Source organism: Anomalospiza imberbis, chromosome 9, assembly GCF_031753505.1.
Source record: "Anomalospiza imberbis isolate Cuckoo-Finch-1a 21T00152 chromosome 9, ASM3175350v1, whole genome shotgun sequence".
Lineage (NCBI taxonomy): Eukaryota > Metazoa > Chordata > Aves > Passeriformes > Viduidae > Anomalospiza > Anomalospiza imberbis.
This window is the reverse complement of record NC_089689.1, coordinates 27,334,602-27,360,692: the sequence shown is the minus strand read 5'-3', so window position 1 is coordinate 27,360,692 and position 26,091 is coordinate 27,334,602. Positions and strand designations below refer to the sequence as shown.

The 26,091-nt window shown below is 46.3% G+C and overlaps 1 protein-coding gene across 1 annotated transcript; it reads left to right on the top strand.

The window, feature by feature from the left end:
• The first annotated feature begins 1,333 nt into the window (after nt 1-1,333).
• Nucleotides 1,334-25,138, top strand: FYB2 (FYN binding protein 2). The gene is given in 20 exon segments (XM_068198853.1): nt 1,334-1,414; nt 4,627-5,341; nt 6,284-6,478; nt 7,532-7,564; nt 10,625-10,714; nt 11,446-11,474; nt 12,626-12,657; nt 13,484-13,568; nt 13,869-14,022; nt 15,917-16,037; nt 16,136-16,179; nt 16,470-16,539; nt 18,375-18,458; nt 19,700-19,728; nt 20,496-20,556; nt 21,095-21,187; nt 22,847-22,931; nt 24,261-24,417; nt 24,536-24,569; nt 24,997-25,138. Coding segments are annotated over 20 exon segments (2,202 nt in total). The 3' UTR covers nt 25,007-25,138.
• Nucleotides 25,139-26,091: the final 953 nt, after the last annotated feature.

The window sequence follows — 26,091 nt, the reverse complement described above, 5'->3', positions numbered from 1 at the left end:
AAAACACAGGCTCAGTGTTTGGACAGATACTTTCAGTCTGTTCTCCAGGGCAGAAATACCCAGTGATAGGAGAAGTCTTGTTTGCCCTGATTTAACTGGGCTGTCCTGAGGACCCTGAGGAACATCTCTGCATGGAGAGGAGCTGCTTCACCAGGGAGTGTGTGTGAGCTGCAGCAAGGATGACTGTTTTTGCTGGGCTCTGCTGTCCAGAGATGAAGGAAACGTTTGGTTCCTCTGGGGAAATGTCTGGTTTAATCACTCCGAGGTCTCTGTGGGGAAGAGCAGGGTGCAGGCTGGGTTGGTGCAGAAGGGTGGGTGTCACCTATGGGGAGATCTAAAATTTGGGGTGAGAATTACTGCTGGACATGTCATCTCTGGTCAGTTTTGCTTGCCCCAGGTGTGGGAAGGGACCTGAGAACATGCTGGGGGGGTTGGAACTGGGCAATCTTTACAGTCCTTCTTACCAAACCACTCAAAGATCCAATAAACTTCCACAGACATGGACATCACATGGACACAGACGTTGCTGTGAGAGCACCCATACCGAGAGCAAGTGCCATTCTTTCCCTCAAAAAGCAAACCAAACCTGACCTCTCCCTTTCCCATCCCTTTCCCATGCCAAGCCTGCCGCGCTGCTGACATTTGTGGCTCAGGTCAGGGAGTGCTGGGCAGGCTCAGCCCTGCCCAGGTGAGGCTGTCCCCGCCCCAGGGCAGAGCCAGGCTCAGCTCAGGTGTGTTCAGGGCTGGCTCCGCCTGGCCTGGCCTGGCTGCAGGACTGCACTGGAGCGAGAGCACCAGGGCCAGGCAGGGCACACGGAACATGCTGGGCTGAAGCGCTGGAGCTGGCGTGGAGCAGCGAGGGATGGACCTGGTAACTGCTGGGGCTCTGTCTCTTCTGCAGCTGGCCCGGGGGAAGGATTTCTGCTTGCTTTTCTGCTGCTGATCCATAGCTTGGGGCTGTTCTCCCCATGGAGTGCTGGGAGCAATTTATCCTGGCAGTGAGGTGCAAGCTCATCGCTGCTCCTGCTCTGTGTGCAGAACACACAAATACTGCTTTGCTGCCCCAAACAGGGGCTCCCAGCGCCTGCTTTCTTCCCCTCTCTCTCTGACACGAGCTGCAGTTGTGCCTTCTCATGTAACAAAAAGCCAGGCTGGGTTTTACTGATTTATTTTGGGAGAAGCCGGCGGGTTAATGAGTCGATGATATCTGCAGCATGCTCTCCTCAGCCTGCCCGGGGTGCCTGGGCTTGGCTCCAGCAGTCCACGCCAGGGCAGAGGGCAGCACAGATTAAACATTTACCCACCACAACCCCCTTGGGAATCAAGATAAAGGATGGAGTAAACCAGAAAAATTCCAGGAGGGGAACAGGCAGTGCTTCCTCTCAGCTGTCCGGCGTGCCATGTCTTGAATGAGGTTTATTTTCCTGTGTTGATGCATTTTAGAAAAGCAGCTTCAGAAAACTAATGAGAATAGTTCAATTCAATTAACTAGTTGAGAAGAGAAGGCTTTGGGGAAAACCTTATTGCATTTCAGTACCTGAAGGGGCCATAGGGGAGGTAGAAGGAGACTTCTGAAAAAGCCCTGGAATGACAAAATAAAGGGGATGGCTTCAAACTGAAAGAGGGTAGGGTTAGATCCAATATTAGGAAGAAATTCTTCCCTGTGAGGGTGGTGAGGCCCTGGCACAGGCTGTCCAGAGAAGCTGGGTCTGCTCCATCCCTGTAAGTGTCCAAGACCAGATTGGATGGGGCCTGGAGCAACCTGGTCAGTGTTGAGTGTGCTCATGGCAAGGGGTTGGAACAAATTGATCTTTAAAGTTCATTGCAATCCAAACCATTCTGGGATTCTGTAATTCAGAATCCTTTTGTTTAGTCCAAAGTATCAGCACAAACCTCCTGCTGGTGCTCCTTCTAAAAGGCACCCATATCAAAGGCTTAAGCTGAGCTTTATTCTGCTTCCTAGACTGATCTTGATGTTAGAAGAGCACTTTATTTTTAGGGAGAAAATATGGAAAGTTTCACTGCCCCCTGATTCTGTAATGCTTCTGTCCCCTGACTCCTTAATGCTCACAGCTTTCCGGCCAGTGGGAGTTTGTTTCCTTTTCTCTCTCTTCCCCTCTCATCTTGCGTGGGCTTTTGCCAAATGTAGTATTATTCACAGTCAATTATTTGGCCAGATGTAGCTGTAATACACGTTGTGAGCTTTTGGCAGGCCTTTAAATTTATGAGTTTATTCTCCCTGCTTGTCAGCTGGTCTGATTTTCAGGGGACCTGGGCCCTCCCTGGGGACACTGGGACTCCTGTGACACTGTGTTTAGGCTGAGCACCTCCCTGGGCCAGCTGAAGGTGCATGGATCAAACAGGAGAGCTGCTTGGATGGGTTTGTGGTTTGAAACAGTCCCACCTCTGATGGAGAATTATCCCTGCAGAGACTGGGAGAACTCACTGCACCTTGGAGGGTCTGGCTAAGCTCGGCCCTGTGCAAGGAAACAGCATTTGCAGGAGCTTTTCTGGGGGAGGGATGGATTTCCCAGCTGGGTCTGGGTGTGCAGGAGGTGGCAATTTAACCCCATCCACCCCAACAGTTCTCTGTATTTGGCTGGGGGCTGTACTTGTCCCCTCCTTCCCATGAGCATCCCATCAGGCTGCACTGTGGGGTAACCATATCCTAGTGAGGGGCACTGAGAGTGCATTGAGCACAGTTAATCTCCCTCTTAATTAGGCAAATCAGCTGAAGCTGCCGTTTCAAGGCAAGATGAATAACAATTTGAGGGGGGGGAAAGGAAAGCTCATATCCATCCCACTTTAATTAAACTTAGTGCCAAGCTCATGACTGTCACAGCCCATTTCTGTCACAGCCAGTGCCAGGGAGAGGCCTGACCAAGAACCCCGTGTCTGCCTCGCCTGGGGCACTCTTGAGACAAGCAGGTACTTTTTCCTTTCTCTTTCCTTTGTCTCTGTGGGCACTGATGAGGAATTGTTTGCTCCAGTAAAGAAAATCAGCACGGGGGAGGTAACCAGCTCTGAACTCTTCAACCACTGCTGCAGCTCGTGCAACAGCTCCCTGCAATTGCATTAGGGGCACCTCACTGCTTTATTTCCTCTCTGGCATCGCTGGAGAGATCTGGGTGCACGTGGGGATTTTTTTAAATTTTATTTCCCCCCCCCCCCCAAACCTGATTCATCCTCCGTGTGCCTCTGGAAGCTCCCATTCCCACGGCTCACCCCTAGATTAGCCTGTCTGGGCAGCTCACACGGCATCAGGCTGCTGACCAATAATATGAAATATAATTGGAGCAATTCAAACCTCTCCCCCAAGGGCTGGTTCTTTACATCATGTACTACCCTGTGAAAGTAATAAAGTCAGTGAAAGGGGTTATTCAAGAGAAATTGTCAGTGTTTAATAAATCGTGCAATTAAATGCAATAAAACCTCAGTATGCTATTCATCTGTTCTGTCTTAACACTTAAGGCTGGAGCTTTTTTCAGAATAACGAAGTTTCTGTCCTAGATAATTTTTTCCAATTTCCTCATTAGACAGGTTCTCGTGAAGCCTTGCGCTGAACTAAGCTGCCAGAGCAGAGCACCTAATGTAATCATGGCATATAAAAAAGTTATAGAGCAGTTCAAGGACTTAAGTAGCTCATAAATTTTTCTTCATATTTTCTCCCTAGTTCAGTTCAGGGCTGAATTTAAGCCACGGCACTGCAGGCAAAAATTGTGGTCCCTTTTCTCCAGCGTGGGTTGCAGGGGAGTGAGGGGCTGAAACAGAATGTTCTTTTGGTGCCCTTTTAAACTGCACTGCCACTGATATGCTCCTTTTCTTCAAGAACCTGGGGTCTGGTAATTGTGTGGGAGAGGAACTGTGTGTCGTGGCCAGTAGCCATCACCTGCACTGGAGATGCTCCCTGAGTGCCACGTGTTTGGGTTATGTGTGCTCTGCTTCCTGGAGTGGCATGAAAGGCAAGGGGAGAAGCATCCAAAGAGCCCTGGATGACTTAAGGGACCCTAAGCTGAACCAGCACCCTGGAGGAAGAGATTTTGTCCCAGAGGTCATTAGGAGTGCAGCACCAAGGAGGTTATTTAGTGCTTCTCTTCTCATGGTGGAGTTTTCTCAAGGAGGGTGGGGATGGACTGGGCATCTCTGGAGCAGCACTGGCCTCTCCCCTGTTTGGTGCTTGTGTACTGAAAATAAAGTGCAGCTTTCATACCCAGCAGGTGTATAAACAGCATTGCAGCACCTCTGCCAGGAAAGCTTTAACATTCAACTCAGTGTTTGCCAGATCCTCCCGAGGGAAATTCTCCATCACTGGGTGACAGTGGGGAGAAGGAGGCATTTCCCCTGGCCACACTGCTCCTGCTTGGTTTCCATGCTGTCCTCCTGCATTTTCCTACTGTTTTCAGCTCTTTTATCTTCACCAGAAGTGATTTGTGAACCTTTGGAGGATCCTTTGAAAGAGCAAATTCTCCTCTGCTGCTTTTAAATTTTCATCAGGATCGGCATATCCTTGGTGACCAAGGTTGAGTGTGCAGCCTGTTTCTCTCTGAAAACAGCATGATTGTTTAAATTGCCTGCTGCCACCTCTGTAAGCAGCTGTTCTGTGCTCTCCTCTCTCTCCTCACCCAGGAAGGTGTGACTGATTTCAAAGCCCTCCGAGCAAAATTTCAGAATGACTCCAACTTGGCCAACAAACCGGGGCAGAAAGCTCCCACAGAGATCACCCCCAAGCCTGGCTCTGCAGGGAACGCCACCTCCAGCCCTCTGCCCCTGACTAAGAGAGAGGTGAAAGTGTCCAAACCTGCCCAGCCCACCTCCCAGCCCCCTGTGCTCACCCAGCACAACCCCTTGGCACAGCCTCAGGGCTACAGGGATCGGACGGGGCACAACAAAGAGCACACGGGCAGCACCTCGGAGAGAGGGCTGAGTTCTCCCAAGAGCAGCGCAGAAAAGCCCCTGCTGTCCTGTGGCACTGACCAGCAAGGATCCAGCCAAACAACTCCAGAGGACCCTCAGCTCCTGGATTCTTTCCAGCATGTCCTACAGATCTGGGAAGAGACTTTATCCCGCAAGGAGAAAACAAGTCCAAGACTCCCAGCCCAGAGGGCGGCCAACTCAGCTCCTGCTGCATCAGGCAGTGCCAGGATGCCACCCTCTGGAAGCTCCCCTGTGCTGGACTGGCGTGCCCAGAGGAAGGATGCTCTGCATGGCAGAGGGATAGCTCTTCCTCGGGCTCCCAGAGGAGACAGGAGCTCTGATGGAGCAGGTGCTGAGGGTGTGGTGGCATCTGCGTTCTGCCAGTCGGGTTATCGTGCACCAAGAGAGCCACCTCAGCACCAGAAAGGTATGGAAAGGTGTATTCTTAACACTGAATGTAGAAATATATGAGTGTATAGGTGATCTGCAAGTTCAGGATACAGCAGCAGGAGAGAAAAGCTCCTGGGGGCTGGGACGTTCAAACAAGAGGCCAAGCTGGCCCGTTGGAATGTTCTGTTCTTGCTCTGGAGGCCCTGGAGGTAAGAAAGGGGTCTCAAACTGCTGCTCCACTTGGGTAAGAGGAATATTCAAGAAATTATTTTAAAAATTCACTCTAAGAAATTGCCCACATTTTGAGAGTAGGATGAAAACTGAGGACAGGAAACTATCTTAGTTTTGGTGTGCTTTGGCTGTTTACAATCCCAAGGTAAATGTGACTTCACACAGATGTGAAAGGCTGGTCTGCAAAGACAGTTTAATTCTAATTAAAAGAGCTTAAATCTGAATTCCCACCCCCCCGCCTCTGCACCCTCCCAGCTTTGCAGAAGGTCATATTTGAGATCTGAGAAGATATTTCTTAGAGAAACTGCTGCTGGGAAACTCAGAGGCTGTGAAGCTCCCCTTGCTGACGTGACTGGGTGATGGGGCACTAAAAACCTTAAGTCTTTGTTTACCCTGGAAACCACCTCACCTGGACTGAGCCCTGCAAACAGCCACAGCCCTAAATCCTGGTGGATTAAACTGTTACCAGCACAGAAAATTGGGCTGGTATTTTATAATCCAGAGGAAGGGAGCTGTCGAGAGCTGAGACCCCAGCATGGTTCACATGGTAAAAATCTGTAAAAATGGGCATTTCTATTTCTTCTGCCATTCTGGTAGCATGGTGAGAGACCTGCTGTGTGCTGGGGACGCTGGACCTGGGAGGAGGCAGAGCTGGTTAGAAATGTCAGTACAACAACTAATGATCCTACGTGGATTTTTGCTTAAATCAGGGCTAATTGCTGCCTGTCCTTGTGCTTCTCTGGAGCAGAATTGGAACCTCCCTTCTGCCAGCCTGGAGCAGGAAAATGGTCTTACAGCCCTGGGAGCAAGTGGCCAAGGATTAAACCTCTCCCTTCAGCTGAATCCCTGGGTCCTGCCCCTGGGAAGCCTCCAAGACCCCCAAAGGTTGATCTCAGTGTTTTCCAAAGCACCATGCCTTTGGTCCACAGAGGAAATGAAACAAGTAAGAGATACTTAAAAGTCTTTTTCCCCCAGATCTGTTCTATAGAAAAGGAATTAAAATGAGCAGTTTATTGACAGCTGTAAGGCCGCGAATTCCAGCACACCGAAATCCGACATTGTTACTTGTTTATAACTTCTTCCTCAAACATTAATAAGAACTCAGCAGTTTCAGTGGGGCCGATTTTTGGTCTTAATCTGGAAAAGGGATCTGGTTTTCCAGGCTGGACGCCATCCCATGCTCAGAAACCCGCTTCCCTCCGTGCTGAGAGCAGTTTACAGCTGGCTGTAAAGCAGCAGCAGCTGCCTGTGAGCTGAGCTGATCTTTATCACTCCTCTTCAATGGGAAATGCCTCCACTCTGGAGCACACAACTGTGGGAAGGCACAATAAAATTGTTAGAAAATAGTCTGCTAATCCCCCCCACTTCTGTTTTAAATACAACAGAGGGCAATGTCGTTAAGAGTTCCGACATCAAGAAATGCAAAAGTTCAGTTTCCCATAATAAAACCCTATTGATGTTGCATAATAGAATATTCTGGACCACTTATTAAGCTGCTAAGTGGTGTTTCTTTATAGATACAGCCTTAATTACAGCCAGATCTTTAGGCACAACTTTTTATTAATTCAAAGGGAGCTGCCTTTGTAAGAAGGGCTCTGCTAAAGTCTCTTTGGCTTTACAGTGCCAGTTCTTATTGGTGTGCCCTGGCTTTGATAAGAACGAGAGGGCAAGAGGGTTTTTCACTGAAACTCTTTTCTAGCCTACTTGCCTTTTCTAAATATACTAATCTGGAGGGGGGAGCTAGTTACATTTCTGTGCCATCATCTCCATGCCCTCCCAATATTATCTGTTTCTAGAAAGCCTGAGGCTGTTGCCAGGAAATGTGAAATAATAATGACAAATTAACAGAGCCACGTCCCCAGTTTGTGCTGGCAGTCCTGTGTCACACCTGCCTTTGTGTGCAGCGAGGAAGGGCTGGCCCTGTCACACCTCCCGTGTGCTCTGGGGGGGCGTGGGCTTGCCTTCCAACACTAATCCTCTGTGTCTTTGTGTGCAGCTGCAGGAGAAGAGGATTACCTGACCCCTGAAAGGTGAGCCTGGGGAGAGGCAGGGTGTGGCTCACAGGTGATGGTGATGCCTTGTGAAGGCTGCCCTAGAACAGAGGCTGGATGGAGTTACAGAATAAAGCAGGGATTTATTAAAAGGATCTCCTCCATGGATCCACCTTGGGCAGCACAAGAGCCCAGCCAGGGCTGCACCCAAGATGAACCAAAATGGTCCCAAAATGCACGAGCGCTCCCGGGGGCTCTCCCTGTGATCAGCTCTGCTCCATGGGCACATTGCAGTTCATTGTCCCATTCCAGCTTTAGCCCGTGCAGTCCCATCCTGCTTGTTTTTCTCTCTCCAGCCCCCGGTTTGTGCTCCTGGGCTGAGATTGGGATCATTTGTCCTTGGTGCCCAGCTGGAGAAGGAATTGTTTTGTCTCCCTGCTCTGTGCAGAGAGCTCACCATCCCCTCATGTGAAGCCCAGACCCACACATTAAAGCAGCACAGAATCTGAAAAATATAAAAGCTAAAACCTGAGGCATCAGTGGGAACATCCCCATCCCATTTCCCCTTCAGCATGGAGGGAATGGCCCACTCCTGGAGGCAGCAGCTTGCTCCAGGGGCTGTTCAAGGAATTGGAAGTGTGCAAGGCTAGGTTGGGTGGGATCCTGAGCAACGTGGTCTAGTGGAAGGTGTGGGAGAGGGAAGGTTTGGAACTGGATCAACTCTAAGGTTCCTTCCAACCCAACCCATTCTAGGATTCTGTGACTGTGTGATGAACCTACATGGCAAGCTCAAAGCTGGCTGGGAGGACCCTTTCCTAATGGAGAAAACTTCACCCCTCTTCTCTCATGTGGGCTCTTAAAGCCTCATGGAGAACCATATCCATGTGTCTTTAGGTCTGGTTTAGCTGGTGGGAAGTAGAACTCCCAGAAAAGCCATTGCTTTTGTTGCACAGTCATCACCCCCCTCCACCACCTCCCTGTGTGTTTTTTGTTTCCTGTTTGCTGTGTACTCAAGTTTTGTGTTTTTAGAAAAGAAATGCTTTTGAAAACTGTTGCTGAAACAAAGCCCTGGCATAACCAGAAGGTGTTGGGGGTTTCTTTGCCAGCAGCAAAGGAATTTGTATTCCTGCAGTGTTCTGTGATCCTGTGTTTGTGCAGCCACTGCCCTCCCTCACCATCCCAGCCCTTCAGCTGCCTCCACTTGCTGAAGTGAGGTTTTTATTGGGTGGTGGTCCAAAATCACTTGAGTTTGTCTGAAACAGCTGAAAAATCTTGCAGACACAATTCTTTTGTATGCAGGGAGATCCTGACTTTTTCTGGTCTCTGACCTGTCATAAGTGGCTGTGCAGCAGCCTGGGTTTTGTACAACAAGAACAGCAAAAGTGGGGGGAAATATTCATACACATGTTTTGTTGTAGTTGTGAAAAGGGGAAATGGAACAGCTGAAACAAAGCAAAGACAGGGGAATTCTTAAAATACTTTCTGTGCCCAAACAGCTCCTCCAGCTATCGACAGCAAGTTGCTCTTGACATCATGAGGTGCTCCTGCCAGCGTGGGCTGGTGTTAACTTTTAACCTGTACTTTTCAGAAGAGAACTGGTCAAAAAATAACCTCCTCCAAAGCTGTTCTGCACTGCAAGAAGCTGTTCTAGCAATGTAATGCAGCAGGGTTAGCTGTCTTGCTCCAACACTTGTGATATGGACTTTACAGTAGGTCACTTGTTAAATATTAACAGTGTGATAACCAGGGAAATTAATTAATTAACTCTGGCATAAAAGCAAAATAACAGCAGTTTGAGGACAGGAATTCCCCTCCTCAAAGCCTCACGTGGAATGAAATCTGGTCTCAGAGACCCTGACATAGTTTCTTGTGCTGACTGTTCCTGAGCTGTGTGGGGATGAACACACTGTGGGACAGCAAGGCAGTGTCCCAGTGCTGGGGGGCTGCAGGGGACACCGGGGGGCTGGGGCAGCCCCTGCCATCAGCACAGCCTTCTGCTTGACTTTAGGGGTTGTTTCCTTCTCTGATTTCACTGCTGTCAAAGTGCACCTTGAGTTTCTTGTTCCTCGTGTTCTGGTTTGCCCTTACTCCTTTCTCTGTTGAAGCTGAGTTGTGCCAGCAGGGTGATTCCAGGAAAAACAGACCCTTCCCTGAGGATTTTTACAGTTAGAAGAAGGAAGTTCCTACTAGAATTCTTCCTGGTGCTCTTTCCCCACCTTACCCTGTCCCCCACGTGTGTTGCAAGCTGTGTCTTGTGCGTTTGCTTGCTTCCTGGTACATTCCTAAAATGCCAAAAACTCCACCTCTGTGGGCAGAGGGGAAGGACCGGTGGGTTCGCTTGGGTCATTCAGGAATGCTGGTTATTTTCCCCTTGCATCTGCTCCCAAATGACACTAACGTGAATTTCTGGAGGAGGGAAGGAAAAAGGAGGATGGGGAGATGGGAACTGGACTGGGGAGCCCAGCACTTGAGGCTGCGTGGTGCTGGAGCTGTGGTGCTTTCCCTCCTCCTGTGGCTGGCACGTGCCACTTATGGTGTTGGCATGGAGTGGGTGGCTTGATAAGCTCAGGAGCAGGACCTTTAAAAGTGCTATCTCTGCTTCCCCTTTTGTTCCCTTCCATGAGAAGCCACGTGCCAAAGAGTGCAACTGGGAATTGTTATCAATTTCAAAGTACCTGAGTGGGCTTGAAAAATGCTGCGCTTCAATTTCCTTGTTTTGTTTTGGATTTTTGGGGGGTTTTTTTGGTTTTTTTTTTTTTTTTGGTTTTTTTTGGTTTTTTTCCTGTTTCTACTTGAAGGATTGATGTAGGCAGGAGACTCTCACCCTGGTAGAGGGTGTGCTTTGAGCCCTGTAAATGCAGTTTGGCATCCCAAAGGACAAGCAGAGGGAGTGTGGGGTCAGGGGGGGAAGGTTCAGCTGAGCCCTGCATCTGCCACAGCTCTCCTCTCCCCCTGAGGAATTCCTGATTTCACCTTGCTTTTCTGTAGGTTCACTATCAAAGCGCTTGATTTCCTTGTCCTTAAGATGAATTTTTTTTTTTTCATACTACTGAAAGGGACAGGGAAAAAAAATCTTTTCTCTCTTTTTCATCTTCTCGGTGCTCAACTTGAAGAGCAGAATAATTATGAAGAAACCCCGATGTACCTGAATCGGTCTGGGGACACCACAACCTTGTGTGTCATTGAAGGTACTTTGAAAGGCAGCACTGTGAGGTGAATTCCATGCTAGCTGGGAAAAAAAGCCTTTAAAATAGGAGATAATAGAGTTTCTTGTTGAGAAAAGCAGCTGCACAGTGGTCTGGGAGAACAAGTTTGAGTGCCCTGTCCCCCTGTGCAGTGTGAGGACTCTGGGGCAATGGCAAAACAAGTTAAAATTTTGGGGGTAAAATGATGCTTATAGTGAAACTCAGTGGGGAGTATCATGAGACATGACCCATGTAGAGGAGAATAAAAAGAAGATAGTGAGGGAAACCTCAGTGTCTTCTTGGGAACAGAAGGGCACAGACTATGACACTTTTCCAGGTCCATCAATATTTTTTCTCTATCAAAGGTGCCACTTTGTAAAAATGTGCTTTTACATTTTCCACACTCTCACAATGCCTCTTTTGGGGAGGTCACTTCTGCCACGTGCACGGGTTTTGTCTCCCAGTGGGAAAGGAGCCAAGCAAATCCCCTGTGGGGGGCTGCCACAGCCCCCTGGGATTTCACAGGTCCCTGAAAACTGGGGCCAGTCAGGCTTGGTGCTGCAGCCCCCTGCATGCAAACCAATGCTCAAATAGCAGAGGGAAGGAGCTGTAGGACATGGTGAATGTGCGCCGGGATGCTGAGCATCCCAACTGAAGCTGACTTTTGCACCTAAAAGTGCAGTGACTTTAACATGGACTAAAAGTTAATATCTCTTCATAAATATCTTTCCTAGGACCTAAGGCGGAGCCTCAAAAACACAGGGTAAGTGCCTTGAAAACTTCTAATATCTGTATTTCTTACCTGCCAAGAATTTCTCTGTGTGCTCTCTGTGAAGACTCTCAAAAAATAAATAGGAAATTGCAGAGGGGACGCAAAGACTAATGAGATTCCCAAACATACCAGTGGGAAGAGTCAGTTTCCTTGATTTCCACTGCAGAAATGTAAGGAAGTGATAACACCAACTGGATTGATGGACCAAGTGTTAAACACCAATATCAAGAATATGAATTTTCAGAGAAAAAAATCCACTGGAATGTTCTGGAATTTCCTGCCAAGGGTGAGCTGGTGCTGGTAATTCCTCTGTGAAGATTTAAAAGCAAAGTTGAGCCAGGCTGCTTGGCTTGGCAGCACACTTGGAGTTGTGGCTCATAAGTAAGGACAAGTGTGGTGGGCACAGCTGTTGGGGCCTTCATCCCCTGCTGCAGGGATCTCTCTGCTGCAGATCACTCCTCTCACTTCCCCGTGGCTGCAGAGGGTGGCAGTTTCCCTTGGCAGGGGGAATATCCTGCAGGGCAGGCAAAATCTTGTGTGGCACAGGGCAGGAACTGCTGAAGCTGTTCCTACATAAGCCTTGCTTGGCTGAGCTCAGCTGAGAGCTCATCACCTCGTGCCAGGAGATGTCCATGTCCTGGCCATCAGATCTGGCCCTGCTGAAACTCTTTGTAAAATGTCAAACTCCAGTTTCAAGTCCTGGCTTGCAAAGCCATCACACTGCCTGGGAAGTAGCACAGCTTTCCAAACATATTTATCTGTGTGATTTGCAGAGAGGTTCTCTGGCTTGGCTGGAGTCTCATTTTATGGCAGGCTGGGAAATATTTATTTAAATTTAAAAAACTTCCTCCTCCTCCTCTGCAAGCTCTCCTTTCTGTAATAGCTTCCATGCTGACCAGTACCTTCACTGGTCCAACCCTAGCACTGTTTTATTATCCCTGTATAGTTTGTCAATATGTGCATTCCCTGTCCTGCAAAGGAGATGAAATATCCTTGTCTGATGACTATTCCAAACATAAAATACTTCTGGGCTTTCTAAAGAAATATTTCTTTAAATGCTAGTTGACAGTTGAGGCCTTGTATGAAAGCTTGACTGCTGAGAGAAGCACAGTGGCTGAAGGCTTTCCTCTTCTTTATTCTAGAAACAGAAGATTTTTCCCTTTGCCAAATCCAGGTAATTTCCTTTCCTCTCTCTCAAACTTCTTCTAGCCCCACAACTGATTCGGGTTCAAAATTGAATATTGTAACACTCAGTAAATAGAAATAAATTTCATATATTTCATGACCAAGACAGCAGAGATGATGCTTTTCCTTGCCAGCACTCATGGTTTCTAAGATTGTTTTCATTCCAAAACATATCTGGAGGGGAGATTGTAAAAAAATGGCACTGTCTATTCCTACTGAAACCTGAAGAGTGTAAACAGGGAGACTTATGAGGCTCTCAAACTGGGGCACCTGGTTCTAGCTGCGAGGCAAGGTCCATTCTGAATTTCACCCTACAAATGTCACACTTCGAGCTCCTTGTGGTGTGTATTTATGGTCACTGTCTTAAGGCTGGGACTTTTGGTGGTGACTGAAGAGTTATGTGATAAAAAGGGGTCACTTGCCCATTTTCATGGGAAATGTTGTGATGCTTCATGGGAAATGCTGGGATAAAAAAGGTATCAAGTCCTGCATCCTATTGCTGTTTCTTCTTCCCTAAATCTCAATACTTTGTGGTGAGAGGCACATCGTGTGACCCAGGTGCCACCACAAATAGATCTATTTTGTCCTTTCCAGCTATGAGGAAACAATCATATTAATTTGTCTCTCTTCCAAGAATTATTTGTATTATTCCTTTAGATTTGGATTTGCCCTTACTTTACTGGTGGTAATTTGGGCATCTCCCTCAATCAGAGGGAAAATGAGCTATGTATTTGGGCACTGTCACAAGACAATGTGTTTGTGACTTTGCTGAAGTGTCTGTGTGCTGAGATCGCTCTCATTTCTGAATATTTCAGCCCAGAAAGAGCTCTAATAGAGGAAGAAAAAGAGGGAGAACCATATGATGAAAGAGCAAAACTGGAGGAGAACAAAATGTTCGAGGTATTGTATCCTTGAGGTTAATTTTAATAATTATTGTAGGATGTCTCTTCTCCCTCTGTCCTCCCTCTGTTTGGGAAACAGTTGAAACTTGAACCCTTCATCCCAGGGGGTTTCCACCTTCTCTTTTGCTTGTTCATCACTCAACTGCTTCAGCCTGAAAGGTTGATGGGGAAGGGTGTGAAGCTGTTTTAAGTCCACAGATAATTGATACTCTTATGGATGCACAGATGTGTAATAGAAATCTACATTAGAACGCTGTTTCTAAGGACTGCATTGACCAAATCCAGTGTTTGACCCCAGACAGGTGGAAATGAGTACATGTCTCCCACCAGCCATGCCAAGGCAGATGGCAGAGGTGGGCTGAAGGTTCTGCAAGGGAAGCAGGATGTGACCAGTCCCCAAAATGCAACATATCCAACCCCACCAGGGCTGGCAAAAGACAGAGCAGAGCACTGTGAGTATCTCATTGCACCACTGAGTGTTTCCCCAATCCCCAGCCCCATCTGCTGCCCAAATGTTTCTTCCATATGGGAAATAACGTTACATTTGGATGCAACTCTTGAACCAATTTAGTTAAACCAGGGCAAAAGGTTGCATGAGCGTTTGTATTCTGGTCTGGATCATTTATTTTGGCTGTGCAAGCAGCTTCCTAAGTTGGTTAACCATCTGCGTAACTCCGGCCGAGGTGTTTGTTTTTCTAGCAGATTGCCCTTATCCGTGAGAGCTGAAATCCATCTCCTCTGCTCCTCATAATTTATGGAGTCTTGGGAAAGGGGCTGGCCAAGGCTTGGGGTGGAAATGCAAGTGGGCAGGATGAGAGCCTGAAGTCTCCCTCTGTGCCTGGCTGAGATGGGTGCTGGCTCCTTGCTCCATCTCCTCGTGGTGCCAGGCTGACTTTGGGCTCCTTCTGTCAGGATGTTCTGAGGCAGTGACCAGAGCTGCTGAAAGGCACCTCAGCTGCACAGTTAAACCAAATCACATCCCCTCTGTAAGCACAACTTCAGCTATAAATGTTCACTGGTTCTATTCTGCAAAGGCTCTGCAAGCCACTGGTGTGATATGGCAGCATTTCAAAGATGAAAGAGAGAAAAGTAGCTCTGTTTGGCACTGTGGACAGAGCAGGAGTGTGAAGGAGAAAGTGTAAATTGACTGTGACCGTCATTATTTTTATTGGTGTGGTTCTCAGGTATTTCTTTTTTTTTTTTTTTTTTTTTTTTTTTTTTTTTTATTACTTTAAATCACCTCATAATAATTTTCTGGTTTGGTTGGTGTCTGTTTCTGTAAAAGATCTTGCTGGTTTGCTTGACCTTTGAACAGCTGGAGGTAATTTCTGTAGGGATTTTTTTTTTTTTTACGAAGTACTCCTGGTGAGCCTCCTGCTTCAACAGAGAGGCTGATTTGGAGAATTGTTTGGTCCACCCCTGCTTGCTTTTCTAATTTGCTGATTGCGGATGTTTTGTAGAAGTTTTTGTCTTTAGCTGGACCATATTGAGGTGGTGCCTGTGTCCAGCAAGATCTGCTGCATGAATCAGAATGGTTTGGGTTGGAGGGAGCTGAAAGATCCTCTCATTGCACCCCCTGCCATGGCAGGGACACCTTGCACTGCCCCTGGGTGCTCCAAGCCCTGCCCAGCCTGGCCTTCCACACTCCCCACATCCATTTACAAACAGTATCTGCTTTTATTTGTGTGGCTGCATTTCTGCACTGCTCCAACTCTCTTCAGTCAATTTTAAGGTTTTAACATGGCCACTTAAGAGTTCTCCAGTAATAATCTATTTCTAACCTCATGAGGTGCAACTCCCAGGCTTGATTCCAGCCCTCAGTGAAATCCATCTCAGAGATGCTCATCCTCCTTGGGTCCTTTCCAAGATGTTGATTTACAGGTGTATTCCAATGGACTGGTTCATTATTTGGATCTTAACATTTCCACCAACCATGCCAAGCTTTCCCTCCAATCACTTCTCTGGAGATCCAAGAATAATCTCTTGGATGCTTTTAGGTGAGGAAGATTTGGGTCAGAGCTGCCACAATTGAAAAAAATCGACAGACACTCTAAAAAAGTTTTTTTTTTAACATAAATTATTTTTATGACTTTTAAACATTTTAAAGCTAAAAGCTCTGAAAATTGTTCACATTTGTTTCTTGAAGTGTCTCAGAGTAGAGAATTTCCTGGACTCCTGGAAAGGAAAATATATCTGTAAGCTGTTATTTGTTGTGTTACCCTCAACAGTTGTCCTTTCTCTGAGAGAAATTCCTCAGAAAACCTCCTAAAGCAAAGGTTTATTTCATTTATCTATAATTTATTTCATTTATTTATATCATTTTTTTATTTATAATCTCATTTCCAGGGCAAAGCGTGGGTGTTGGTGCTCCAAAGCCAGAAGGAACAGCCTTGGGCCAAAACCCTGGGCAGTCTCTGCAGGCACCAGAGGACATCTATGATGACGTTGAGGAGCTGCAGGACAGACTGTGAGTGTGGATCTGGGCTCTTGCAGTGCCTGTGCCTAGGAAATGTCATTTAAAATCCCTCCTGCAGCAAACCCCCATGTCACACTTGTGTCTTCCAGCAGCCACGGCTCAGATGCCTCAAGTTCCTTCACTTCAGACAGCAGTAAGTGGGGAAGCTCAAACAGAAGCTGCTTTTAATTTAGGCTGGTCCCTGGGAGATGCTGGGAATGGTTTTGCTTTGCTTTCAGCATCTACAGTGTCTCCTCCTGGCTGGGTTGCTCTGAAATCCCATTAAAACCAGTGGGGAGTAGTATATATGTCTAACATGGAATTCATTGGAGCAGCCCTGAAGCCTCTGTAAGAGTAAAATGTAAAAGGTCTGGGTGCAATTTGTCCAGCAAACCTCACCTTATTGCTACTGAACTTGTCTTAATGGCAGGCCTTGGTTTTAAGTTTCAGGAAACAGCTACGAGGAAACATATGAAGATGTTGAGATTGGGGGTGATAACCCAGCAAAACCAGAGTAAGTTGCAATTCCTTAGCTTGTATTTTGAAATTCTGGCCATTCAGCCTTGATCTCACATGCCAGCTACTGGCTGGAAACCTTTTTTTTTTTCCTCTGACTCAACTGCAGAAAAGTTGAGTGGGTGAGTTTCTTCCCTTCTTCCTCCCTCTTTCCTCTTTGGATCACAAAAGGGAGCAAAAAGTCATTACCAAAATTAAATCCCAAAGCAGTGAGGGGTATTGTTCTTCCTGTAACACCCTCCATCCTTTGCAACTATTGCCCTCCCAGAGCTATTCCTGCATCAAGCACACAGGACAGCCTCGCTTGCCCTCTCTTGTTTAAAAGTGTTGCTCAGCTGTAGCTGAGAATTGGCACCTTTTTTGTGTGTGCCAAAAGAGGGGATGCTCAAGGGACAAACTGTCCGCATAAATCAGGACAAAATGCTCACATTTGAGATCACAGAAGGCTGGAGGAGAACCCCATGTGCTGTAACTAACTTGCAACCTGCTCGTTTTTTATGTAGACTCTCAAGATATTTCCTTCCATGGGGTGTGTTATAAAACCAATGAGTTTTGCAGCCTCAGGTTTATGTGTTGCCTGAGCTTCCCAAATGGATTAGGAGGTGTAAGGTGACGTTTAGTTGTGTTTTGTGTGGGTCCCTACCCTCCTGCAGTAAAAAGTTGCCTTTGTAAGGAATAGAGACAGCCTTTGGGACAGGCAATGTGGCACAGGATTGCTTGGAGTGCATCTGGTGGCTCTCTCCTGAGGAGCAGTGTGGGAGGAATAATAAGGTGTTGCTGTAAACTGCTTTTCTCTTACGGAGGGGAGGCTTGCACTGGCCTGCATCTGGATCCCAGTCCAGCTTCCACGTGGATGTAGAGCCTGTGTGTGACAGAGAGGGAGGGAAAAGGGGAAAGCTGAACCCCCTGGAGGTGACAGGATGGTTATTAAAAGAAGGAAGTGTCGTTTCTCTGCAAATTGCCCGTGGGGGTTGCGTGGTGGGGGTGCAGCAGCTCCTCCATCCAGAGGGAAGCGTTCCCAGATGGATCATGCACATCCCCACCCCTGGGAAGCACATCCGTGCCTCTTCTTCGCCCCTCTGCACGTGGGTGCAGAAATTAAACTCTCCTGCTGATTCACAAAGGAAGCAGTGCACCTTGCTGGGGCTGCAGAGGAATTTCAAGACCATTTGGGACCAAATTCACAGGTTTCAGAGGTCAGGGTCTGAATCCCCAAACCAGCCTTTCTGTGATCTCTCTATTGATCCCATGTGCAGGGCTAAGTGTGCTGAGACACATAAAGGGTTTGTAATGGCCCTTGTGCAGGGGTAATGACACCCAGGGGAGGACTTGGCTTGCTTGCAGATACTTTACAAGAAAATTGCTGTGGAGATTTGCAACCCTTTGTAAACTTCAGAGAGAAGTGTGTGCCACTGACCGTCCTCCTCAAGGACACGCGCAATAGAAATGTGTGATGGAGGGTGGCTCAGAAGATGCCCCTGATGTCCCCTTTAATGGTCACTGCAATGCTTTTGGGTAATGCTGCCCTTTCCTCAGGAATTTTCACTCCAGAGAAACCTGGATCACCCTCTAGTTGTTGGGCCTGAGGAGAACAATTAACACAGAAAAAAAAAAGCAAAGATAGGAGCTTGGTCTTAATAATTAAGCACCTTTTGCTGTTCTGGTGCTTATCCCAGTGAGTCTACCATCCATATGGTGCTGTTAACACTTAAATCCTTCTTCTGAGCTGAGGTCCAGGGTCTGCTGCCCTTCCTTTCCCTGCCTCAGGATCTCTGGGGTTGCTTCTGCACCTTGTGTCTCTTTTAATTTAAAACCTGTTTCTCTTTTGGACAGAACAGAAAAACACAAGAGATTTGGAAACCTGTTTAAGATAGAAAAGTTGAAGCTGAACAATTTCAGGCTCAAGGACAACCTTAGGTAAGAAAATGATGGTGGTCCCACCCCTTCCCCCTTCAAACCTGAGCATTATTCCTGGCAATTACTTGAGAGCAGGAGGTCTAGGAGTAAGGAATACAGCTTTTTTGGGGGAAAAATTAGGCCGAAAATGCTTCTATCAACTCACTAGGAGCTACCATGGTAGATGTGGCCGATGGTTCATCTGTGCAGCTTCTCCAGAATCTCTGGCATCAGGAATCTCCTGGAGCTGGTCCTACAGCAGTTTCCAGGTTTTCATAGATTTTCTGCTGCCTTTGGTACCTTTCTGATACCTCAGCATGACACAAGGGAATGTAGCATGGTGATATCTGCTGCCTCGACCTGTGAGCCAGGATTAGGGACAGCCTTGGTGATGGGGGTTTTATTCCAAGTTCCATTCAGAGCCAAGCTGGCAAGAGCATCTGCTGAAGAAGTTTGACAGTGAGTTTTCATTCTAACAGGGTGGGGAATATTGTATAACTTCCTACAGTGCCTTTTTGGCTATTCTAACATGCAAAACCGTCCATAAGCTTCCAGGGAAATTGCTTTTTCCTCAGGTGTGCAGAACCTGCAGAACCTGTCCTCCACTGCTGCCAGCGAATGCCTCACCCTGTGCATGGCACCTGAACTCCAGGAAAACCCTGCCTTTTCTTATTTCTTTGGGAGTTCCAGGTTAAGCCTTTCTTTCTTCCTCTTTTTGTAGGAAGGTTTGTTTTCCTTACAAATCTTTTCACACAAGATGCCCTGCAGCAGCTCTTTCAAATATAAATATCATTTTAGGGAAAGACCCACCAGGTTTTGTGTCACTCTCCTCTCTCAAAGAACCCTAAAAGCTTCTGAAATCATCTTAGATATCTACAGACATTGTCACCTTTGAATTCCTGGACAACCGCTGATGTTGGCAGACTTACAGGAAGGAATTACTACTAAAAATTCCAAGTGTCCACCAATCCCCTTGCTGTTGAGAAGGGCAGCAGGAGTTTGGACTGTTCTTTAGATGCACTGTAGATCTTTCCTGCTTGATGAACACATGGCTCTTATTGCTGTCAGGATGGAAATGCTTATTTAGCAAGGGAAATCATTTTGGGAAATGCTGTTTGCTACCATGCTGTATGGTACCCATACAACTCAACCTGTCTCTACCACTTCAACAGCATGATTAACACCTTTTTGGGTCTCCTCGTGGATTTTTGGGCATTGCTGATGTACAGATCTGTTTCTAAAAGCCTTTTTTCTATCCACAGACTGGTTTCCATTTCAGTACCAAATTTAGGTAAGTACATACCTGTACCTGACTCCTGGGGATTTGTGTGTGTTTGAAGAGCCAAATGTCCTGTATGATCAGCTTGGTGCACTGTGCCTTTCTGAAAATCATGTATTGTGGCAGCAGTAGCTTTGAAGACTTGATAGAGATTTTTGTTTCATTTGAGGGTGGGGGTTTTGCTCATTTTTGTGCAGTTTTGCTTTAAAAAAGAGCATTTCCCCTGCAGATCTGGATATATCCAGGAAGGTAATGTGTGAAACAGCCCATGCAGAACCACTGCTGGCAGTGGTATGTGAGCCCATGGCACTCGAGCTTTACAAAACTCTTTACAAAGGGTTTTACTCTTTGTAAAACTCTTTATTCCTGCCTGCTGGAGGGGCAAGTTCATTCTTTACATAAATGGGGTGGATACAGCCTCATCCTTGAGGAGGTGCTGGAGTGAACATACCCAAGTCCTTGTGTTGGGAACGCTGCCTGGGCTGGCTGCAGTGCAAAGCTGGGGCTTTGCTGCTGCTCCTGCTCCACCCATGGAGCTGGATGGCCAAACCCATGCAGAAAACTGCCCATAAATACAACTAACCAACCCCAGGCATCATTCCTTGTGCTGGACCTTTGCTGGGTGCTTGGGAGCTCCAAGGCTCCTTTTGCATTTCCTTGGCCCCTTTGGGTTGAGCGACGGGCAGCAGCCCCAGTTTTCCTCTGCAATAGATTCTTTGGAGTACCAGGCTCAGAGTGGCATCTCCTAATCATTTTCTGTCCTGCACTTTGGTTGACAGCAGCTGTCTCCCAGGAGGACAACGTGTATGATGATGTCGAGGCGGGGCAGAGAGAGACCAGGTGAGGAGGGTGCTCTATCCTGGGGTTGTCCTTAACCCAAGGAGATTTTCCTCCTGGCACAAACCTGTGCCTGGTACTGTAGCCTACTGAGGGTTATGATCTGGTTGGGATTCAGTCCTCTGGAGACAGTCCATGTGCCCTTCTTGTGTGTGTTTAATTTGGCAGGATATTTCCTCACAGTTACCCAGTTAGCGCCAGAGACGTGAAAAGGAGAGAGCAGCTCCCTGAAACACATGAAAAATCAGATCTTTTTCCTAAGGAAGGAAAACTCTGTCTCCCAGACCAGATTATCAGCCCCGTCCTGGCAGGCTCTCTGTCAGAAAAATTACTTTTAATAGGAACAGCATGTCCTGGTGTCTTGCTGCCAGATGATTGGGGTGGCTGCGCGTGCTGGTGTAAATCACAGCAAGTGTTTGCATTTCAGTGCAGGGTGTGGGGGGAGATGGAGAAAAATCCCAGCTCTGTAGGTACATGGGTCTGGGGAGGGGACACAATCTGCTGGGAAAAACCTGAATTCCTGCCTGTCTGCTTCTCTCAGAGGGAAGGATGACAAGTACAAGGTCTGGATGCCAAAACTTCGGGTGGTGAAAGAGTACAAGGACAAAAGGAAAAGCATTGACAACGTGGAAAGGTCTTGATTTCCATTCTGTGTTCCCATTTTGTCTGACTTTGTACACATCCCCAAGTGGTTTCAGCAACAGGATGTCCCTGATTGCACAGACATTTTGTGTTGGTTGATAGTCCTTTCCCTTTGAGGGCAGATTTCAGGAGTCTTTGCAGAAAATATCTCAAGGGTGAAACAAACCCTTGGATCTGAACTAAGCATAAGGGGAGGATACCCAGAGGTCTTATCCTGAAGTCTTGTCACGACTTTCCACTGAGCTGAGCCAAAAGTTGTTACTTCCTATATATTTGGCTCCTTTTTGCTATTTTAGTAGATTTAGATTTGATTTTTGGAAGGAATTCCTCCCTGTGAAGTGGTGAGGCCCTGGCTCAGGTTGTCCAGAGAAGCTGTGGCTGCCCCTGGATCCTTGGAAGTGTCCAAGACTAGGCTGGACAGGGCTTGGAGCAACCTGGGATAATGAAAGATGTCCCTGCCCATGGCAGGGAGTGAAACCATTCTATAATTCTAAGATTCTATGACTTTGGCAAGAGCCTTGTATTTTAAAGTATTGATTATTTGGGCTGATTGCATTGACTCCTGCTGTGCAAACATTTGTGCATAAAAGCAAATTTTTTTGTTGCTATTGGTGCTGCAAAAATTCCCATGGAAGTGGGAGATTTCCCTTTTAGATCACAAAAATGTGCATCACAATGACCTTTTTCATGACCTAATACCTGGGACTTTGAATGTAAATCAGAGACCCATTTTTCAGGTTCTCACCACAGAGATCCTGCATGGGGCTGCTCAAACACCACTGGTTTGCACTGGCTGTGCAAAGTCTCAGGTGTAACTTTACAGACCATCAGGGAGTCAGTGCAGTTTAAACTTTCCCTTAGAGATCGCAGGTCATGCCCAAGGAGGAATCTCTTCACAGCTTAAAAGTCCCTAATTTCAGCTCTTGTTTCCCTTCCTCTTTAATTTTAAGTGCATCAAAATCAGCCAAGGATGAATAATTTACTACAAATGGATGGGGGATTCTTTTGTTTGGTGTTTGTTTCCTGTCTTAGTTTTAAAATGAATGGTACAGCTGTAATTTCATGTATCAGAAAGAGTGGCATCCCCATGTGCAGGGAATGCCCCACTCCCTTTAAGTGGGTTATAAGGACTTGTTTTCCACTTTACAGTGCCATATAAATGTCTGTTTGGGGGACTTTCTCCTCCATGTGCTAAAAAACCCAGAGAATCTGGAGACCTGTGTCAAACCCCACTTCCATAAGTGACTCAGGATGAGAGTTATCTGGGGACCCTTTATTTCTGAGCATAAATAAAACCAGAAGGAGACAAACTGCTGGGGGGAAAGTCAGTTGTTGACTTCCATAAAAATGGTGTTGATTTGAAACACTCAATACAGAGTTTATTTGTTCCCACGCTGCTTACAGACCAAAGAAAAAAAATTATCCCAAACAGAGATACAAAATGGCTCAAGTTGTGCCTCACTAAATTTGAGTTGTCTATTCACCCTTTTCTGAGAAATAAGGATGTGAACTTTGTGTGCTTTGCTATTCCAAGAGTTCCTTGCAGACAAGGCTGGAATTAGGCTCTGGGTTGCAATTTCAGATGTGCCAGGAGTTGTTTAAATGCAGCTCAGAAATGCATATGTGTGTGTGTCTCTCTCTCTTGTTGCAGAAATATCTTCAAATTCAAGAAGAGCAGTGAAGAAAAGAGCAAGAAGATGGACAAAGAAGAGAAGTTCTTTAGAGAGACATTTATGGTACGTGTTTATGGTACTTTCTAGCTGTGTCAGGGGAGGAAAGCAGCTCTGTGACTTGTTTAAAACACTCATGTTGTTGGTCCTCAGCTATGCTGGGAAAGTTTTCCCCTGACCTGTTGCCTTCTCGCCTAATCTGAGGTTTCCAGAGGAGAAAAGTAGCTCTGTGGTTTGCTTAAAAGACACCTGGTGGAACTTTCTCGGTCGTCAGCTATGCTGGGAAAGTTGTCCTGATGCATTAGGATTTAGCTTTTATATTTTTCAAATCCTGTACTGCATTAGTGTATAACTCTAAACCCCATATAAAGCATCAGTTAACTGTAGTCACATTTTGGTCAGACAAAACAATCCCTCTAGGCCTGATACTCAAGGGCACCTTACTGCCTCAGGCCTGAAAAGTATAGACAAAAGTGAATTGAGGGGGTGCAAACTGGTGCCAAGTTATCTCCTCACACAGGGCACCAATTTGTCAGATTATACGCTTTTCTGACCCAGAGATGGGGCAACTGAGAGGAGTTTTAAAAACTTTTATTCCATTTTCAGTCTCATGAGAAGGGTGAGAGAATACTGATGTTATAATTCACACCATCACAATCAGAAGCCAACTACTTCCTATTGGCAATATACTTTAAGTGTTTCTTGGCCTATCAGCTTTTGCCACACCATGCTGTAAATGCCTTAAAGCCAATCATCTAAAATTACCCCTCATGGCTCTTACTACAGTGCATCTCTGATAGTTCTATTTCTCCAAGGTATCCAGTCTTATTTGCAAGGCCATCCTTTGAAACTTGTTTCTAGTTCTGTTTCTCTCTCATCAACACCTGTCCTATTCCATGGCATTTCTAAGTCAGCATTTCTTATCTCAAGGTTTGCATGCAGGTGCACACTATGTGAGCCTTCTGTAGGCTTTGAGAATTTTCTACAAATCCGTTTTTCCACAATTACCTGGAGCTGTAATTAATTGGAGGATTAATTGATATGTAAATGGGGCAAACTTATCATTGTCTGAAAAATCATGATTGCCATCCATCTTGGGCATAGCCTCTGGGAGGCTTTGACTGCCCAACATGTACCTATTGAAGGCCTTCAGTAAATACTCACTTTTATTTTCTTAAATTTGTCTAGCCTCTGTTTCAGGTAGCCACTTCAAGGCATCAGTCCTACTCCCCTAATCTGGACCTTCATCAGAGGCGTTGCTGAGATTTTTCTCCCTCCTCCTCCCCAAAGCCTCACAACCCAACCCGAAACCTTTCTTTCCCTCCCTCCCCAGTGCCCTTACAGAGGTTGCACACACAGATACAGAATAACTCCTGCTTGTTCCCTGTCCTGCAGTACGACAAGGAGATCCGCGTGCTCGCCACGGCCACCGCCGCGCGCTCGGTGCGCAGCCAGCGCCGTGCCGACCTCCCGCTCACAGCTGGGGAACAGCTGGATGTCATTGACGCCGTGCAGGGCCACGCCGTCATCTGCCGCAACGCCCAGGGCAGATGTGAGTCTGCAGCCCAGCCCCGGGTGACAAATCGCCTCCCAAACCACGGCACGTCCTTCGTGCTCAGCCACGTTGGCCCAGGTTTCGCTAATTCCCTTCCTTTTTCCTCCTCCCTCAGATGGGTACGTTCTGGTGGAGCACTTGAACTTCAGGTAATCTCAGATTTTTATTTATTATGATGCATATTCTCCTCTCTTTCCTGTGTGGGGATAGCTGGAGAAATGTACTTAAAACTTCTGAAGGCAGGGGGAGTTAATGTAAACAGCCAGTATTAAATATTAAATAAGTATTTCCAGTTTTGCTCTGCTGCTGGACGAGTTTCCAGTCCAACTGCAGCTAAAAAAAGCCCTGTCCAGTCATGACTTGTATAAATTGGAGATTCCTGACTTGCCTTCAGATATGCCATATTAATCCACATCTGCTGCAAACATGGTCCACTCAGTGTGCCTTGCCTTGCCAAAACACACCCTTAAATTCACTGCTGCAGCATTTCCTTGCATGCTCATGCATAATTCATACAATTGAGCCTCCTCTTAGCCAGGTGGCCCTTGCTGGGAAAATTCCTTTTTTTTCTTTGAGACAGTACTAACTGCCCTGAGAGCTGCTCTCCCCTGGAGCATCCCTGAAGGTCTCTTCTGCTTCCTGCATCCGTGACAGCCCATGTTGGTCAGCTGTGGAGTGATGATGGGAATGTAAATAAAGCTGGAGTTTTTTACACTGTCTAACGTGTAAGATATGTTTCCTTCTTTTTTTTTTTTTTTTTTTTTTCCTGCCATTTAGACCATGTCTTCACTGATTATTAGTTATTTTCAGTATTTCTCACTTTTTGGAGCATCTTGTTGGTCAGCCCTGAAACAGCCATTATATTTCTACATTTTAAGAAAAAGAATAGTGCAGTTTAGTTGCTCAATCTCACTTCTTTCAGAACTGCAAGTTTCCCCAAAAGATTTGCTCTTTAAAAAGCAAACCATATAAATTGGAACTGGTTTTGGTCTTAAAAGTATTGAGAGAAGTAGTATGTATCACCACGCTTGCTGTGTTAAATATATAAAATAGTGGAAAAGTTGACTCATTTCTTTGCAAAAATAATATGAAAAAAAGAGTAAATAAAGCATTCAGTCAAAAATTATTTTTTTTAAGCTAACTTAGGCATCCCAGATATGTAAAAGCTGACTCCTGGCTCCCAAGGAGTCGCAGCAACAGGGAATTACCCAACAGTTGCCCCTGTGTTCAGGCTGCTCTCTTTCCACCGTAGGCCTGGAGGATGATTACTTATTTTCAGAAAAATGCTCCTAAATGTAGGAAGAGAAGTATAAATTGCTAATGGCTACTCCTCCATGTATTCAGTAGATACCTTTTCAAAAGTGAAAAAAATGTGAATAAAGTTTTTACATGGCTTTGAAAGAAAATAAACCCTTTAAATCTGACTGTAGTGTACAGCTTTTACCCCTTCCTGGCACATTTTAGGAGCCCATATCAGTTTGCTCATAAATATCCTAAAAATGTAAGATGTTTTAATTAGAAATGATTAAATGTTCCAGGCTTAAGAAAAATAAAAGTGCTGTTTGCCACAGGGCCATTTCAAAGCTGGCACAGGAGACATCAGTAAAAAAAACAGAGCAAATATTTAACATTTACTTTTAAGTCTATACAGGCATTCTTATTTATTTTACC